Source organism: Monomorium pharaonis, chromosome 11, assembly GCF_013373865.1.
Source record: "Monomorium pharaonis isolate MP-MQ-018 chromosome 11, ASM1337386v2, whole genome shotgun sequence".
In the NCBI taxonomy this organism is placed as follows: Eukaryota; Metazoa; Arthropoda; class Insecta; order Hymenoptera; family Formicidae; genus Monomorium; species Monomorium pharaonis.
This window is the reverse complement of record NC_050477.1, coordinates 14,074,270-14,094,358: the sequence shown is the minus strand read 5'-3', so window position 1 is coordinate 14,094,358 and position 20,089 is coordinate 14,074,270. Positions and strand designations below refer to the sequence as shown.

Sequence of the window (20,089 nt, the reverse complement as noted above, 5' to 3'; positions counted from 1 at the left end):
TTCTTCGTGTCATTTTACCGCTGCTTTTTTAAGACGTTACGCGCAGCACCTAAAACAAGAGAGAGAGAGAGAGAGAGAGAGAGATCCATCGTGTCATAAAATTTCATACATACGGGTCGTGTGCTCTCGTCGGCACTCGATACCGGGACGGTTGGCCGTGAAATCAACCCCTATCCCGCGATATTTTTGCGATGTCGGCTGGACGGGTCCCGGTCGCTGGAGGCGGGACGGTTGGAAACGTGATTACACGACGCGCTTTCTCTCCGCAATTAACGGAGCGGACTAAACCGAAAGCCGCTGGACCGCGTAATGATGATACATTCCATGAGGGTTACAGCGACGGGAGTATCTGCGAGAGAGAGGACCCCCCCCGTGTCGACGTGTCCTGTCGACAGGAGTTCGTTTACAGGCCGAACGACGACGGTGATCAATCGATCGATTGCGCGGACAACGTTGACTATGCCGCCAGTCTCCGGCTCTATTTCCGGCGTACGTGGGACGAGCCCGTGATAGCGATTTATTGTCTAAGCAGAGCGGTGTCACATGCTGGCTGTTTTGGCGCCCGTCGCTCGCTCGGTGATTCGTTCCAATTATCCTTTTCCGAAGTCGCGTCGTTCCTGTCACCATGGGATATATTCGCGAGGTTCGATTATTGAGATTGCCGCGTTAATTATTTCTGTTATGTAGCACGTGAAAGTTACACTCGTGTAATTAACAAAACACAAAATAATTATTTTTATGCGTCGATCGGGATACTAAAAGTGAAAAAGATAACAATAATTCAAAGAAAGTTACAGATGGTTATCTAAAACGCACACGCAGTAAAAATTGAAATGTTGAATTTTGAAAATGTAAATAGTTATCTAAATTTATTATTTACATTTTTTAAAAATTTAATTTAATTTAAGAAATTAATTATAGAATTTAAATTAAAAGAATATTAAGTAGCTTATTTATTAAAAAATACTTTTTTATAAATTACAGTTAGTTTTGAAGAGATCCTATACGATCTGCAGCATAAAACAAATACAACATTGATATAAATTTTATATCAATTGTTGAACAGTTTTTATCTACAGATTATTGATATACATGTAATTGTACGATAGAAGTAAAATATTCGATTCTGTATTGCGATATATTTGCAAACAATATATTATTTCCGTATATAAAAAACGCATAAATTCGAATGGCCATTTTAAAGAGAGCTATATGTATATTGCCAAGCTCCAACTGATCGGTATCACCGTATTGTTGATACGGAAAAAATGTCTGTCAATGCCGATTACACAATGCGCGCTTTTAAATTGATCTATGACCGCGATTCCATGATTCTTTCTATGTCGATGGAGAACCCAGGGGATCGTCTCGCGTGTTCAATGTCGGGGTCCAGAGGGGTTCCTACGCTCTTTTCCGCCCTCGTACAGAAGCGCTTCGGCATTCTGGATACGAGCTACGTTATACTGTACCCGCGGGAGGCATATCCGCCCCAAATGTTTCGTTCTCGTTCCACCATATTGATTTAAATTATTAATTGCGAATTTATATATCTTCGACCAGTGGAAAGTAACGTTTAAAGGCGCGACAACGATGTACATTTTTCTCGGCTTTTTATTTGTAGAAGGCACGTTAAGAGATTAAGTCGGCCTTATTTATTAAACTTTAATTCCACCGCCTTTCCCTTTGATTTTTGATTAATTTGAATTTTCGTCGTTGCCTTGCGATACCCATGATTATACATGATATACCAACTAAATTAAAAATATTTTTTTTATCTTTTGTGTGTGTGTGTATGTTGCGTCACACGGAGAAAATTTTATAGTAAAAATTGTTATGATAAATAGTAAGTGCGCACCAAGGAAGAAATTATGAACATTTTTACTATCATTTTTCATCAAATTACTCTAGTATTTATACACTTATGATATAATTCTCTGAAATTTCTTCTTATGGTCCATAGCTACTATCGTACACAGTAAATTTTACTATAAAATTTTCTCCGCGCATTGGACAATATTACAAATAAAATAATACAAATGCTAAACGAGAGACTAATATTATGTACACACATATAAGATTTAAAAGATATTTTCAGTTTTTACACGGGAAAAAAAATTTTTGCTATTGTAGCAAAATTGTCTTTCTTATTGCATATTTTTAGTAGCAGTGAAAAAATTTAGTTTATTTTTAATAATTATTCGTTAATAGAGCAGAGTTTATTTTTTCACTAAAATAGAAAAAAATTTATTAAATGTTTGCGTCTAAGAATTATATTAATTTATTGTTAAAGCAAAATAATATATTTTTAGCAAATAGCTTAAGTTCGTAATTCAATCTGATTGATTGGTCAACCATTTTTAATTTATTTTTACGGCAGAATAATTTGTAGTTTTAGCACACTTACACGTATATCTGGCAAGTAGTAATTAGTATTCTTAATTAATTTCTTTGTTCACTTAATAACTAATAGATTTTGCTACAGCAGCGTAAAATCTGCTATAGAAAATAATTTCTCTGTATAACGTCTTTTAAAATTATAAAGATAAATAACTCTACTTATATAAAAAATTGATATTTAATAGAATGAGTGGGATCATTAAATTTCTATAAGTTTATAATATTGATAGCACTAGAATTAATGGAAGATTCCATCTTATTCATTAAAATTATTTCTGTTGCATTCTGGTTTATACTGAAATGTAGGTTCATTGTACTTAACGGATATATAATTAATTAACGTAAACGAGTATAAAATTAAACTCGTAAGAAGTTAAGAAATACGAATCTATCACCTTCTTGTCCTCGGTCTTCGTGCCCCGCGAACTCTTGGTGAAGAAGCCGTCCTGATCGCCAGTGACGCTGGAGACGGTCGTCCCGCGGCCGGCGCCAGCATCCTGATTGAGCAGGGGCACCGTGCCGAGTTCCGGTACCGCATAATCGTACGACGTGTCAACTGCACCGTTCGCGTACACCGCTGCGGATGATATAGCAAAGGAGGAGCGAGCGCAGAAGGGGATGGCGTATTGATTGCGGTCAGGGCGAATGCTTTGTTGCCGGGACGTATGTAGGTGCACGGCCGTTGGCACAGGAGCCATGGCGTTTGAATGTGTATGTGTGTACGCGAAGTGCGTACATATACGTGTATGTGTGTGTGTGTGTGTGTGTGTGTGTATGAGCGTGTACGTGTGCGGGTAGTCGCGAATGAATATAGGTGTAGACGTCGTACAGATGTAGGGTGTAGATGCGTTCGAGCGTCGCATACCTGAGTGATTGATGTTGGTGCCCTTGTTGTTCAGCATCATGTCTTTCATCTCCATAACGACGGTGCTGTAGCTGTAGTACGGCGCGTATTTTAGCGCCTGATACGGTTCCTGGTAGTCGTCCAATTTCACGATGTCTAGGAGACGATTTCCGAGGTCGCGCGGCAAAGTCGGCAAGGAACCGCCTGCGTATCTGGAAGAGAAGCGATCGATTAATAGATGAGATTGTTCTGTTTTCATCATTTATCAGATCATGGCCGACATTCTCTTATAGCTGTATTATTCTATGCTATCCGATAATCACATTGAAATAAGCTGTATATTCTTTTTCGTGATGTAAAACATATTCCCTTTTGAGTTGTTATATTACATTATGTATCATTTATTTACTCAAATGCATCATCTTTTATCAGTCTTTCACTTGGATCAGGCATAGTGTACACTGAGGAAAAAAAGTCGAAATATTAGCGAGCAAATGTTACGGTTATGAAAACAATTTGATTGCGATGACGAAATATACACTTCTGCAAAATATATCTCATCAATTGGTTCATTTGCTAGGAATCGAATTTCATTTTGTCGCATTTGAATAAAGATTTATTTCATTGAAATAAATATATATCTAACAAAATATCTAAATTTAAATACCATTTTCTTCAGTGTACAAATAGTTTCATCTAAATCGTAATATCAATGCAATTGGATATTACATATGATTTGCATTGCTTTTAGAGAGAATGTACACAAAATGTATCGGAATAACTCTCTGATTTTGCGGATCGTACGGATCTTCGGTTTTCAAGAGCAGTATATTTTCCGCTCGGGAATTTTAGTATTATGTGTGCGGAACACGCGGTCCATCAAAGGCCCAGCGTAACATTCGCACGCCTACTTGAAGTTGCACGTTACACGTTCTCTCTTTCGGTACGAAGCTCGCAACTGCAATATCGGATTGCACAAAGCGGACAGGGAGCTCGGAAGGGGGTTAGAAAGGGGGGGATCGATGCCGAAACCTGGTGTGGGATGCTTCGGAGTTACGAGGCGGCCGGAGGATCTCCTTTGGAGACATTCGTGCCGCACAAACTCGATATATTGCCGGAGGATGTCCGTTATTGGACGTTATTGGACGTTCGCTAACGAGCATGGTGGATGGAAAGTTTATTGGAAGGCCGCTTCCGTCATCTGAGCGTGTGTTCTGGGTGGACACAAACTTGGAAGAAATGAGGAGACTACGGCCTGCCGTACGGTGGTCGTCGTGTATTATCGTTAAACATGCTTGTTGATGTAAAAGCGAGTGTTCGCTTATCCGGCTGTCTAGACGTCTATGATCGTGTAAGTAACGAGAACATTGAAAAGAGTAAATATATATTCAAGTTGCCGATTTTACTGCCGATAGCTGATTTAAATTTCATTTTTATTATGAAACTATTTAAGATATATCGTTTCATATTTTAATTAAAATATCGCGTGGCTCGATGTTGCTCGAAGATTATTATATTTTAAAATCATACGATTTTATCATTCAACAATTCGCGTATTTTAATCGTAAGACAATCCGATCAATTAATTAATATATACGTGCAATGCATCGAAAAAACCATACTCTATATATATATCGCGGATTTTTCTTCTATTGTTCGAGATCGTGTGTTATTTTTAGCAGTTTCGTATCCTTTTTACGTTAATTTTCTTTGTACTTTTCATCAAGTAATCGATTGTATACCTTTCGTCGTCCTCCAAGGTGTACGCCATCAGAGCCGCGCCTTTCTCGACGGTGGCGCAGGTGGATCCTAAATGCGAAGGGGCTTTACCGGTCATAGGGCTGGCGAAGCACTTGCGTTGCCTGTGTCGCGAAACAATCAGAAATATCGCCACGGCGAGTGAAAGTATTACGGCGGTCAGCACGCCGATCACGATCGCCATGTACGTGGGGTCGTCATGCTTCGCTGTCGAAACCGGAAGCTCGCCCTCGGCGGCGCCGTTCTTCTCCACGAAGACGTCACTCTGGATAGGTGATTCGGTAGTCGGGGCTTCCTCGGGCGTGAAGTTGCCGTGTGCTATATCTAAATTAACGAGAGAAAAAAAACGTTTCCTTTAGGATCTTTGAAATATTTGTATTTTCGTTATTTTATTGTTCAAACTCGCGAATCTTTTATATATATATATATATATTTACATATATTTTAAATTCTTAATTTTGTAGAGACAGAGAGCACATAATTTTCTAAACATGTTATGTTAAATAATGTACAATAGGTATCTAGTGCAGCATACTGTGCTATGAAATTTGATATATCGTAATGCTTTGTGTTATCATTTGTGATTATTATGGCAGTCCAACTGCAATTAATAACTATCATTATTGCCATGTTCGGCGCTATATCTTTGTTATTATTATTACGTTCGTTATTATAACGTTGCTTTATGTGTATCATGTTTGTCATTGTTATTCAAACGCATCCCGCAGCCCTTGAGAGATATTATTAGAAAAGTTTGTCTTTTTTTTTTAAGCCGTTTAACGCGAGTGGCGGATAGAGAGGTATTGTTGACTCGAACTTCGTGTACATAACACGAGCATTAAGGAGCGTGCCTCACAGAAGGGTGCGTCTAATATGCGACACGGAGATTAAGCTAATCGTGCATAAGATCGCTCGCGTAAAGATCCGCCTTTGAGGACTAAGGATTACAAAACATATGCGCGCGAGATAGATATAGGTGCGTGAAGTAGTGTACGTATGGAGCATATGTAGAGCGTATAATTAACCTATATGCGCTTTGACATACGACTTTACTAAGGATGCTGCGAGGATACAGGTTCGTTACGTGGAGGGTCGTTTGGTTTACTTCTCTCGTAAACGCGAGAGATAACGTTCCCCATTTATTATCATCGCGATATCGCATGAAAGAGACCGGCGGGGCTTTCAACGTGTAAACATATTATATTACGCTTTTGTCGATGGGCTGTTTTGTGCGCAAAAATTGCGTAATTAAACCCCCGCTGTTTGTTCTTTCAGAGCGTAATTATACGCGTCACTCTCATGGTGTTTAATAATGCGCTTTAACGAAAAACGATACGATACGCTTTCGCGTTTTCTCGTCATGGTAGCGAAAGGATTACGTTTCATCTTGCCATAATTATGGGAAGAAGGGGGATATGGAGAGGGGTGTGTGTTAGATAAGAATTATTTTTCGTACGAAAAAAATGCCATTGACACGCTCATACGTGTACATTTTTCATTCTATTTGTGTTTTGTTTATTTCGATTTTTCGTTTTTTTTTTTTGTGAGAGTAACATTTTGAACGTCAAACGCAAAAGTACGTAATCCCCTTTCTCTAGCTTGTTTTTACCGAAACATATAACCCAACGCCTCTGTCTGAAATTATTGCTATTCTGAATTATTACTTCTCGATACGCCGACGATTTTTAAAATCCCATTTTCGTCACGGTCGACGTGCTTCCATTTCGACGAATACGGTGTCACTCGTTTCTGTCGTTGCATTTCACTCGCCCGGTCGACAGAACAAGAAATAACATACACAGGAAGAAACGAAAAAGAATTACGCACACGGGAGCAACGTGCACGGATTCATGGCGTAGCTTCCTAGTTTGCCGTCACAGCCTTTTTGTGTAACATTCGCATGTGGAATTCTCCAGCAAGTTCTTGCTCCAATTTTTTTACGCGGGAGCGCGCTGCGAAAACTCTATTTCGCCGTTTTACGTGCAGTAAAATAACTTCGTTTTGATGCAATTTCTGCAAGATTGGGTCGGATTATCCTTCTAAACCTCCTATTTCGTAAAGTTTTTGCACAACGTGTTCTTTGCAAATTGCGTGTGTTACAAAGAGCGTTAATTAAATTGATTAATTAAACGCGTCATCATAATCGCGAATCGGTGTGTATTTTTACGCGGATGTTTTGCATATTAGTAAATCAAATAAACATTCAAGCATATCGCGAACGTTGGTAGTTTTAGTAACTCTTCCGCCTGTGCATGTTATTTCAAATAATTTAATATTCTATAAACAACGGTAATTGGTATCTTTTTAATTGGCAACAACTAACAATTCATTCAGCAAATAATTTTAGACAGTCGACGGTACCATGCTGAACGCGAGAAATTAAATTCTGTTGCCGGCGATGTTTGCTTAATCGACTAATAAGCTCATAACTATCAATATACATGTTTCTGACGGTTAATATAACTTGCGATCGATTTCGATTTGATAAAAATTTAATGGAAAGTGTTGCTATATAGCTTTCTCATCTTGAAAAATTAAGTTTTTTTAGCAATTTTTTTAACATTTATATAATAAATTCCGTTATCTGTGCACTCACAATGAGTTGCACACCAATTAAAAAATTAATTTTGCTATATATAAATTAAAATAAATAAAATGATTTGCATTAAAATATTTTAAGATAATCATTATAATTCAAGATTAATACCACTGTATTTAAAGAAACTGACTTTCAATTCTCTAGAAATTAAAAATTTATTTTTGATATCGTTTAGATATTATTTTCATTATATTAAACATACTTTTGACAACCTGCAAAGACTTTGTGCAGGAACGTTGGAACGTCTGCTTCGCGGCAAGATTCTAATTTAAGAAAAACGCGACGCATGCAGCGTACGCATACTTATTTTCGCGAGGGGAAGAAGGGGTCGCTTCTTTCTCTCTTTCTCTCTCTCTCTCTCTCTCGCGCGCGCGGAGGAAGCAGCACCCGGATTTTCCGCGAGAGTCGTCCTCTGGAATACCCAGAGCGTAGGAATATAAATTTCTTCGGATGCAATCCTGACGCGCGCTTTGTGAGTCGTCGGCGTGATCGTTTTCGGTCGAGACGACCGAGGCAAGCGTAACGTGCGCAGAAGCGCGAAGGGAGACCAGAGCCGGAGAGCTGGATGATAGGAGGTCCGAAAGAGGAGAAACCACGCCGGAGGAGCTTCGCTCCTGCAAGGGCTCGCAGCCTCGGAATCTTTGCGCGTGCGGTATTCCGTCGCGAAATTCCCGGCGGGATTTACGCCGGACGGAAACAAAGCCGTCGTCGCGTTTGATATGGCTGGCCGGGCATCATTCACGACGGTGGAGAACGACCCCTGACGAAAGGAGGGCCCCGTGCCTCGATGCGATCCCGCATGAAATCTGATATTAAACATTCTTTGCACCGGTAGGTGAATTTGAATTGAAAAAGGCTGCGCCGGTGTCCAGATACCACCGTGCAATCTCGCAAAGTTTGACCGCACGCGGTTGATTGATGGACAATGAAATTTGCGTGTAAAATGACGACGAACTCATTTTACCTATGTTGGCGGATCGGATGTATTCGGTTTCTTAAAAAAGGGGAGGAGGGGATGAAATATAGAACTATTCGATAAACGTGCTGTTTTATCTTCAATAAATATTTTTCGAAACGCATTGTGTATGAAACCTATACGATGTCCGTTTAATTATTGCATCGTGTTGTTCCACGATTCTTTTGTCATCAAAATATTAAAGAGAAAGAGAGAGAGAGAGAGAGAGAGAGAGAGAGAGAGAGAGAGAGAGAGAGAACGAGAGATGTAATTTTGACTGTATTTATACATATAATGGATGGTGGTATCTAATTTGTAATTGAACGTTATAACTACCATAATTGCGACAGATGCGAATCTTTGCACATAAATCCTCGTCAGGGAATATGCAATAGGTAGTTTATTTTCTTTCTTCCGCTTTTTTTTTTAGCAAGAAAAAGAAATAGTAGCCACGAGAGTAGAAAATCAAACAAGGGAAGGGAAGAGAAAGCGCATCCGAGACCGACTTTGTCGTTGTCGGTATCGCACGTGTTCGCGTCTCTTTTACTTCGCAGCTTACATTAGTCTGGTGTGGACTCGTCGACGACGATGATGACGGCGGCGAGATGTGGACGTCGACGACAACGCGGTACACGTGCAAATGTTGCGCGGCGGCGATGCGACGCCAGGCGACGCGGATGCAGCTGGCGTTTCAACGTCAAATGCAACTAATGCACGCCTTGATCTCGCGCCCGGTGAGCCTCCGCTACCGCTGCTTTTTAAATCCCGCGCTGATTTACCGTTCGAAATGGTAGGTGCAGCCCGCCAAGCTTGACTCCGCTCGTGACCTCGCGCTCCGGGGACCTTAATCGTGGCGGCGATCTCGTCGTAGGATAAGCCCGATTGTCCGATGAGATTACCGCCAGTGTTCTGATCACATCAGATGTCACTGGCAATCGGTGGCCGCTTTTCGTTCGTTCGTGTCTAGCTCGCTTTATATTTTATTCCTCTGGCCATCGGATAACCGCGATGGTCAGAGCATTGTTTTTGAACCGCCATCGTGGGCACACGCGGTGATTTATACGCTAAATAATGCGCGGTAGTGATATGCGATTGTCAGTAGGTCAGTATTTTCGAAATTTATCGTTAGACTCGTGATATTAAGGTAAATTTCCCAGTGACGTATATTTCCGGACACCTACATGGAAACTTATTATTTTAATTTTATATATTGCCAATCTGATTCATCTTATTATAGCTGCGTTTTAAGGACCGAAAATTCTATTCGGCGCACAGTTTAGTAAACTTTGAAAGATATAGCAAATCGCAAAAGTATACATCAGCATGAAGATTCAGCTATGATCGAGTATATAGGCGGCACATTCTATATGAGTTGTATTTTCAAATGTTCAGTCTATATTCTCTTTTTTTGTAATATTAAAATTTAATTACTTTAAATATTTAATGATATAAATTGATTTTGTAATATTAAAATTTAATTGTATTCTTTAAAAACTTAAAGATGTAGGATTTTTAAGGTAGATTATTTTAAATTTTATAAGAAAAAGTAGAAAAAGTATATTTCATATTTCATTTAATTGAATAATTAAATCTGCTTTATATCATAAATAAAAAATTCAACAATTTTGGCTCTAATATCATTACACGTCATGTTACTTGGATGTTTATTATTAATTCCACGTCGTTATTACAGCGTTTTATGTATTTTCTTTATATACAAAGAATATATATTCGTAAAACATTAAGTATACGGATTACCAATATACTACAAAACAACAAAATGAAATGAAAGCAGATATGGATGAAACTAGATATTGCGGGTTAAAGGATTCAAAACAATTCTGATGTTGTTTTCCAATAAACAGTGCGATCGATAAGCCGGATGGTTGCAATAATTCAACGTCTGTTTAAAAATAACCACACAAACACGGTTGGGCGCTCGGCTAGTCGTTATCGGTTGCCACGATACTTCGGTTCACAAAGCCGTACAAGAACACCGAATAATTACGCGGTAATAATCCCCGTCCGATAAGGATAAATTAACTTCGCCAGAAGCGCTGCGGCCCTTTACGCAGAGCGGCGTAGTCCATAAGGATAATATTAACGAGCCAAGTTTAAGTACATTTTTCGCGTCGCTCCCGCCTTTGTCAATTAATAATCGACTACCCGCGGAAGAGAGCGCTTTAAGTCAGCCAGATGAGGGAGTTCCTTCGATAATACTCGAAGCGAGGGGTCTGCGGGACGCAAAGAGCTCGTGATATATCGGGACAGGGGGACATGATATTTAGAATATTTAAGAAACCGCTGGAATGAGTGATCGTTGGTGGTGAATCATTTTTACAACGGACCGGAATAATCGGAATGGAAGAAGCGGAAAACGACGTAGTGTGTACGCCAGAGAAAGGGAGAAGGCAAGAGAAAAAGAGACGGTGACTTTAGCTCCACGAGGGGAAATCCATGACCAGTCTCCTCGTATTTCTTTGTCCAATTATGTCTGTCGACATTGGGGAGGGCGGGGGAGCGGGTGATGGGGTTGGAAATCCTTGCAGGACCTATGCGAAGAGGAAAAGGCCGCGGGAGGTGCATCCATTATCTTCTCTCCTCCGACTGCATCCGGAGATGCATCCATTATCTATCTTTCTCAGAGCGGAATCGGACGATATATATATCACTCGCCGGTAAATTGCGAGAAAATATACGAACGATGGTCGATAAACTTTTAACGAGTTCCTTTTGTGTCAGGCGCGACAGCCGCGCGAATATCTATAAAGTCTCGAGGATCGCGGATCCGATTTGAGTCCTCGTTGACTCTTCTATAAAGAGGGTCACTCATCAAATGCTCGAGGCATAAAATATTTGTAAGTTGAAACAGATTTTTTTTTCTTCCCCTCGTGAACTTATAATTGCAGGGGAGGAGAATCGCAGTTTAACATAATTTACTTAATAACATTGTAATGTAATTTATACCATTCTATCTCTCGAAATTGTTAGAAGGAGACTACGCTTTAAATGAACGCATGAACGTTCACTATCATTACTTACGTAATGAAAGAGAGTGCCTATAACTACGACGTTATATTTTTTAACTCTAAAGAAATTGTGATACCAGAATAATCACGAAAAAGTCGCTCGTCATCCTCGTACGGAGGAACGGATATACCTAGCGCGACGTATTGTAGCTACATCTTCGTAATGTCGTTTCACAGTGCTGCAGGCATTCGTTTGAAATATCATAATGACATACTACCGGAATCCCCCTTCCCTCCCTTCCGACCCGCGACCTTGTGAAAATCTCCACAAGGGAACTCGAAATCCCACCCAGGAATATGATTTCCTCCCTCGCGGACACGAGTCGTAATTTACAAACATCCGTCACGGGGCGGTCATACTCGTGGGATGTGTCGTTAGCCCGTATCATTTTTCTTCGTCTCCTGTGCCGCCTCCCGCCGGTCTGTCCCGCAGCCAGCCCTTTTCGAGCTGTGTCCTTTTCATAAATGAATGGGGCGATTCGACGCACATGCGATTTCACGCTGCGTGTGTACACGAGAGAGATTCGCACGAAATTATCCATCGAACAGGGCTGGCTGGCTGGCTGGCTGGCTGGCTGGCTCCGAGGGTGGTCCTCAGTTCACTCGGCTGTCGTTCAACCAAAGACACGACGGCGACCAAACTGTTGAAACGAAGATTGAACGAGGCGCGATTACGATGGATCGTCGCATCGAACGATGCAGGGGTTCGCGATTTCGTCGAACTTGCAAGATGCATCGATTCAACAAACTTCAGAGTTCAAATTCAATTTCGAAAAAGACGGCGATCACATCAAAATTATTGCACTTTTCAAGAAAAAAATGACCTGGATACTTTTCTGTATCATAAGATGAAAAAAATCATTATTTTTTAACGCTACTATGTCCTAAGCGCTACATGTTTTTTTACTGTTATTTTAAGAAACTTAAAAAACAATAATAGTAAGTTAATTCTTCAACCGATAAACGTTTTAAATGTAAACATAAAATTATGATTCTTATTTCGATCTTGGTGCTGAATACAACTTACTTTATGTTTATAAAAAATATTCCTAATAGAGTTTTTTGGATATCTTAATATTCAATAAAACCAACAAGAGGATGCAATTTGCAATATACCATGTGTCCCACAAGAACCAGAATCTCAGATACATAAAAAAAAATACATTTTACGAAACACTTTAAACATTTTTCAACCATTTTTGAGCCAAAAATTTTCTCCACAATTCTGGACGTTCTAAGGTTTATTTTCATCAAATGGTCATTCACAACGTTTTCAATAGGTTTTGCCTATTCCAACGAGAGGCGGAAAAGCGGGATTTTTTTTAACATTGTCCTTTCATGTCTTCGATAAAAATTTTCTCGATTTTTGAAATCAATTAGGTGATTTTGTGCAGCACTCTTTACATGAGATTAATATCGTTCATTTATACGCCCAACTTGCTCTGAAAGAGAACGCATATTTCAATAGCATATTGTTACGTACAAGGCGGCGCACGAGTATTATGAATGTACTAGGGGCAAAGAGTTTCAGATTCCCTTGCTCGGTTTATGTGATCTCGTTGGCAAATCTGCTTGACAAACAACCCTCTATACGAATATCTTGAACGAGAGCAGGATGCTCTCTTATAGGAGCTGCCTAGTTGCATCATTATCTACGAATAATAGCTCGTAGTTATCTATGAGTACGCTTGCCGCCGGAACCGTACGAGTTTCTCCCGTGAAAAGCTCTCTTTTCCCGCTTTTTTTTTCCGGGGGTTGTTATCAACGGATACTTTGAACAATGTCGGACGTTCGTCGATGGCGATCATTATCGGTAATTCGGCTTTCAATTATAACCGTAATTCGAGAATATCGCATTTACAAGCCCACTATTAAACGTCGTGAAAGAGACGAGAATGGCAATTCCTATTAAATTCCCTTTGTGTTTATATATACACAAGATTCATCGCCATCAAGCGCTGTCGATGACAATTCGTGATTGTGAAGTCTAACTAAATTAATATTGATTGTCCGTCTGTTCGTTACCGCAACGAGCTTGCGTTATTTATTTGTTCCCCGCATGTACGGCAGTCTCGGGAAGTTTCTTCTTAATTATAAAGCGATTTGTGTTGTAGGCAAACAACACGATATACAGTGGTCTAACACGCACATCTCCAGAATCGATCGATAATTAAATTACCGTAATGACCGCGTTCGAAACTGTTGAATGGTATTTTGCATATTAACCTCATTGTTCTTGTTGCGATTTGCAATGCATTTTATGCGCCTGCGAAAGCGCCGTCTGGCATGCATTTTTGCATATATCCTTTGACGTAGAAAAAGAGTGTGGAGCAGAAGAAAGCGGGCAAAGAGTTTCGTGCCCGCTTTATGATCTCGTCGCTACGTCGCTAAGTCCTCTCGACAAACGACCCTTTGTACGTAAATACCTTGAATAAGAGCAGGGATGTTCTTATCTCCCATTAGTTCGTCGCGTAATTTCTCATTACAATGCGAAGATTACGGTTTCCTCAGAATTTCTGAATTTTAGTCACCTCCTACCTCTCAGTTAATTTTACTTCCACCGAAAAATATCATTAGCACGGGATTTCTTTAGATTTATTATTTATATATACTTGGATAAAAATATTTACATATAATGCAAATGTAATTATTCTAATTAATGATTTTTTACTTCGGGTCAGACAACTAAAGAAAATCTGCTTTCGACCGCTTCTATCAAATTGGTTTTTACCATATGTGCACATCGCAATCATATCACTTGTAATTTATTTTCTGCAATAAAATTTTTCTCTTAGCAAAAAGTACACAGTGTAGAAGAAAAATTAAAACGATTTAAATAAAGCTGGCGTTGTTGTTACGTCGCTTTCTAACACAGTTGCGCGATACGATTAACAAAGAATTCTCGCGCGAATAGAGCGGAAAAAGCGAGCCTCGTGTCATTAGCGGTCTGTCGTGAATGAAAGAGTTTTCGGCGATATAAAAGCTACCTGCTAAAGTTACCCTTGTCACGGACGATGTACCGGATTTATCGAAAATTTCGTATCATCATTGTCGTTCGATGACCTGCACGAAAGCTTCCCGCGTGCGTTTTCGTGCAAAAAGCTCTTCTTTTGTCAGGGGAAATTGAAGGGTGACTTTAAAGGATGAGGGATGATCGCGATCTTTGTGTTGCGTTTCCGTTACACGTTTGCCTACGTATCATAATATACGACATCGTTCGCAGAATTACCATAAGCTTTTTTATATAAATCATATTCGACGAACAGCATTTCGATCATTTTTCTATCATAAATTTATCATATTTATATATTCTTAGTAAAACAACTTACGCTTTTGTAGTATTTTTTACATATAATAAATAATACATCTATCGCCAATAACGATTTATTTATAATGAGAAACCGTGTTATATCGAGCATTTTGAGTAACAAAATTCAAAACTATGTACATACACATTTAAGCATCTTTTAAAAATCCGGTACAATAAATTACGGGGATAAAATTCATGATAATTTCATGATAAATTTCATCTGAATTTCTCAATTGAATCGACACGATTGCAAATGTAATGTATCGAATATCAAATCGATTAAGTTTTATTTACTGAACCGTACATCAAGATTGGTTTCAGTTGGGTGACTGGTTTTCAGCAGACTGTTAAATACCGGCTTTAGTCATGGTTGTTTATTTCATAATCATTCGTTGAGAAACTTCCTCGTTTATTTCATGAAAAATACCTTGTGAGAGAACAGAAGGATGGACGGGATGACGGGGGGAGGATGGCGAAGAGGATATTTCGCGCAGTTTCGTAACGTAATTGTTGACCTAACCATATTATTTTTTACATTTGTGACTTCTCAATGAATGACAGATGTAAGCGATACGTAAATTGATTGAGTGTACAGTCTGCATATATTCAAGTTTTTCAAGGATAGAAATATCACGACCCGATTGCTTGTTTTAACATTCTCGTAATATCATCCTCGATCGCGACGATTCTATTATTCAAGCTGTCCCAGAATTGTCGATCTTAATTTCAACTCGAAATCCATAATGCGCGACATATTATATGTCCATTGTTACACGCGCGGTGGTTTTACGATATTATTCTATAATGCTGACATTACTGTGCAAATAGAGACAGCTGCAATACGATTTCTACATGGCGCAATTCGCGATTGTGCGATACCATTGATGCGTTCCCGGCACATCCATTCCATCTTGATTATAAATCCTTTTTATTCGGCAGCCACAGTTCTATACGTATATACGGTAAATGCGGATGAACTCCTCGTAAGATGCGATTCCTATCGAATCCGTGTTAAATCAGACGGAATGCGAGTTACGGTGGGATGAGTTGCGAAAGTCGCTTTCAGAATCGCGCACACTCGATATGGAGACATATCCTGCGATTTATATCTCCGCTGATAAAGCGCCGTCCCTCTGTCTAACGTTCGCGCGTCGCGCCGCGCCGGCGTTTCCTCCCCGAGGAAGCCGTTCGCGTAGAGGAGGAAAGTCGATTTCTGTCAAGGGAACGCTAAATCGAATCGCAGTCGATTTTTCTGTACGTGCGTTGTCAAAACCGGAAGAGACGCCGCGTAAGGAGACGCAATATAGATTATTTGTGTGTGCATGCATACTCTGTTTTTCTCTCGCTTCCCCATTCGCGTGCTCTCCACCAGCCCGAGCGCGCCGCGCCGTACGTCCGTTTTAAAATCGCTGCCTGGCAGATATACGATAAGCCATTGTCAATTACCGCACGTATCGGTTTAAATCAACTTCGAGATTTATTTTTTCGATGATTGACAGTCGGTAGACGAGAGAGAGAGAGAGAGAGAGAGTGAGTGTGTGTGTGTAAAGACGGAGAGAGGGTGAAAAGCGGGATGAAGCGGGTAGGGGGAAGGAGGAGCGTTACGATGTCGGTTCGGTTGTGCCGAATTGGAATGAAATGGCAGGATCGCAAAAAGAAATACATTCTCCATCGGCCATCCCTTCCCCCGCGTCCTCTCCAGATACGGTGAAGGCTTGTATCACGAAACGATTTCGCGTCACGAGCAGAAATTTTCGTCCCCGGTTCCGCCGCGATACGCGATGTCCCACGGCCTTTCTCCATCCCCTCCCCCTCGCCGGCCCATTGTTTTTGTCCGTTATGGCGCGCGGATCAACGTGGAAATATATCCTCGTTCGAGGGTTTTAATGTATTCCGGAATTTCGACCGGCACGTCCTGCTGGGAGCTGTCACGGGGCCGGATGGACGAGAGATGATGGATTCAGTGAAATTAAATGACGGATCGCGGCATCTCTTTTTAACTTCGTTCATACCTCCTGCCTCCTGCCGCCCTCGCTCGTGAAACATCGAACGAATAAAATTTCTATTGCCCCAGTTGTCTCGATCACGATTATGGAGATTTTTGGAAACATTGAATTTAAACTGTACGTTTGTATCAAAACGAACGTGCGCGCGGGCGCGCGTGAGTGGGGTGCGGCATGAAGCTTTATTAATTCTTTAAGGAAAGAAAAACGCGCCATACGCGTATTTTCGCTGACTTCGCGTCCAAAGATAATGCACACAATTTTCTAAATTGCTATGCTTCTTATATTCTGACGATTTCATTAGAAGTTATTATTTCTTAATAAGTAAAAAGGTGAAAAATTATTGCCTATTTAGAAAGATTTTTCGTTTTTCACTTAAAGAAAGAAAGAAAGAAAGAATTTTTTTAATAAAGTGAAATGTTTCGTCGTTTTTATCTAATATGAAATGTTTGTAAGAACAAACATTATAATGATAAATTATTTAATCGCGATGATTACTTCGAATATGTTTTTCGATAAAAGGTTTGAAAAAAAAAAACAACATATAGCTCGTATTTTTACAAAATATGAATAAGCATAATATCTCGCAATGCAATTAATTGTCTTACCAGAATCGAAGGTTACTTCGCTGACCATGATCCATCGATCGGAGAAATGGAGTCTCAGCTTAACGAATTTCCCAACTCGATGATGAAGCTTGATCGTGATGTTCCGGGAAGTCTCGAAGATCTTGTCCTCCATGTACGTGTAGGTAATGGGTTCCCCCGTGTAGTATTTCCCGCCAATACTAAACAGTATGTCAACTTGTGAGAACACCTGTAAACACGAGAACACATGAAAATACTAAGGGTATATTCCCAACGTAAATTAGTAGATAAATACACCGAAAGAAAAAGATTACAGTAATCATAATTTATAGTCATTTTTGTGTTGGATTCAACACAAAAATATTTTTATATAATAATAGTAAGTTAATGATTTGACCGATAAATGTTTTAAACACGAAGATAAAGTTAAAATTGCTTGTTTCGGTCTGTAATGGGTCTTGATGCTGAATATAATTTTTCTATTAATTTAATATTCTTAGCTTATAAATTATTTACATTTTTTCGCGAAAGGGGGAATCTTAAAAGTGCTTTTGAGCATCGATATCTAGCTGGTAACTATGTTTCAAGACTGACAATATTGTCAGCACGCAGTTAATATAAACTGTAAGAATATTAAGAAGAAATAGAAAAATTATATTCAATACCAAGATCTGCTGCAGTTCGAAATAGACAATCTTTTATAATTATTCAGCAATATAAATTATAGTTTATTTAAATTATTTTAAAGTTTTCATAATTATAATATTGGTCTGTGCAACTTGTGATATGATTACTATAATCAAAATGGAGATTTTAATATAGTAAATTGTACTGTAAAACAATTCTACAAGCATACGGTTATTATTGCCAATATTGTAGTAATAATTATTGTAAAAATGATATTCCTGACAATAATTATTTTACTATGCAATTGTAGCCACAAACATCACACATATTTTTCTCATTCTAGAACAATGAACAAGTAAATACGAATTGCGTAAAACTAATGTGTATTGCTGTAGCTTGTCGAAGGAACTATTTATTAATAAATTATGACTTTCTGGAACATGGTAACGGTACAGATTGCGCAGTGAATAAGCACTCCAGTGAAATTTATCGTGCGTATTACGCGCATGAGTGTCTCGTTGGCATGAAAGAGGAAACACAGTACATATTTCGCAACGGCAAAATTCCTATTCCGCCTCTCCGAGCTACTTTTTCACTCCTCCTGAACAACCGCATCGCATGCCCGTAAATTTTTGACCGCGGATAGCATTTTTCAAGGCTGACTACTTTCGTGGCCGTAAATTCACGGACGACGACCTGACAGGAAAGGAATTTCGTCGTCACGGAATGCCGGGCCCTTACTTGCTTGCCCTTACCCCTCAGCGAAATTGGGGTCGAAAATGGAGATCGCGCGCGGCCGAAATCGATTCCAATATTGATCGTCGAATTTGTTTGATTAACTGCGGCCGGTCTCGTCGCAGAGTGGGGAAAAAAAAAATGATTTCTGCTACGGTTAAGCGGGTAGCGCGGGCTGATATGAAATAAAACGGATTACGCTAGTGGATATTAGGTAAAATGGATGCCGTGCGCGCCGCGCGACGTTGATGGATAGAGCCGACTCGAAAACCTCACCGCTCGAAGAAGATTTACCGACAAAGTAGAGTGCGGATCGTTCTCGCGTGGTCGAAAGTATCACGAAAAGCCGTTATACTTTTGAGAACGTTATAAAAGTTTAATGTATCCCTAAAGTTCGATGGAGTATATGATCTGACCATAAATCAACTATTATCCGAGGTATTATCCGCGGTCGCGCGGGCTTTTTTGTTAGGTCGAAGTGTATCGAGATTGCATCTCTACAATATACTCTCCTACTAGGCTTGACTTTGCGATACGTTCTTGCGTGCTTTCTTCCTTTCTTTCTGGTTTTTTTTTTCCAAAATAAAAGTCCACGTAAAAATATCATTTTTCGCGTCAACGCGCGAGGCGCAATCCGTTGGCGGATATGGAGCCGCGCGCGCCGATCCGTTTCTCCTCGCGGAGAATCAAAAGCGCGTATACGGGATCGGATTGCATAACGTAAATGCCGGATGTCGACGAAAGCGCAGCGTGATTGTCTAAACGGTATATCGTGTGCGAACGCGTCGAGGCGTGCAAAGTGCCTGTTGAATATTCGTAAGTCACAGTCCATTTGAAATTCCGAATATCCGGCAACGACGGCGACGGCGACGACGCGACGGATAATCTGGAATTCCCGTAAGTTTCGATTAACGTTGAATAATTCCCCGCTTAGAGGTTCTTAAATGGACGTTGGGCACCGCGCTTACTGCTGCAAGCACGCCCGCGGATGCCTTTCCTCCCGTCTCCGTGGCTTACGCGGTCCACGACGGACTCAGCGAACCCGAATAATTCGCCGAGGAATTTTATGTGTGTGTGTGTGTGTGTGTGCGGCCAGAATTGGAATGATATATCATATCGCGTAAAGTTGATTGTCAAGGAATATATTGCGAAGCCACATGTGTAGCAGCTTGTAAGCCTCGGCAGCCTTATAAAAGTCACCGAGTTACCCGAGGTCGAGCGATAAAACAAGTTTCCCCGGTACCT

At 40.0% G+C, this 20,089-nt stretch overlaps 1 protein-coding gene across 3 annotated transcripts in view; it reads right to left on the bottom strand.

Annotated features, from left to right (window-relative positions):
- LOC105841107 (discoidin domain-containing receptor 2) overlaps positions 1-20,089 on the bottom strand; it is a 156,487-nt gene that overhangs the window by 23,483 nt on the left and 112,915 nt on the right. For 2 of the 3 annotated variants that reach the window (XM_036293729.1, XM_036293732.1), the window contains exons 7-9: positions 17,504-17,711; positions 4,984-5,323; positions 2,793-3,453 (exon numbers count right to left, since the gene is read on the bottom strand). In XM_036293729.1, coding sequence (XP_036149622.1) covers positions 2,793-3,453; positions 4,984-5,323; positions 17,504-17,711 — 1,209 coding nt within the window. The remainder of the gene's footprint in view (positions 1-2,792; positions 3,454-4,983; positions 5,324-17,503; positions 17,712-20,089) is intronic. The other variant, XM_036293730.1, reaches the window with a different exon arrangement.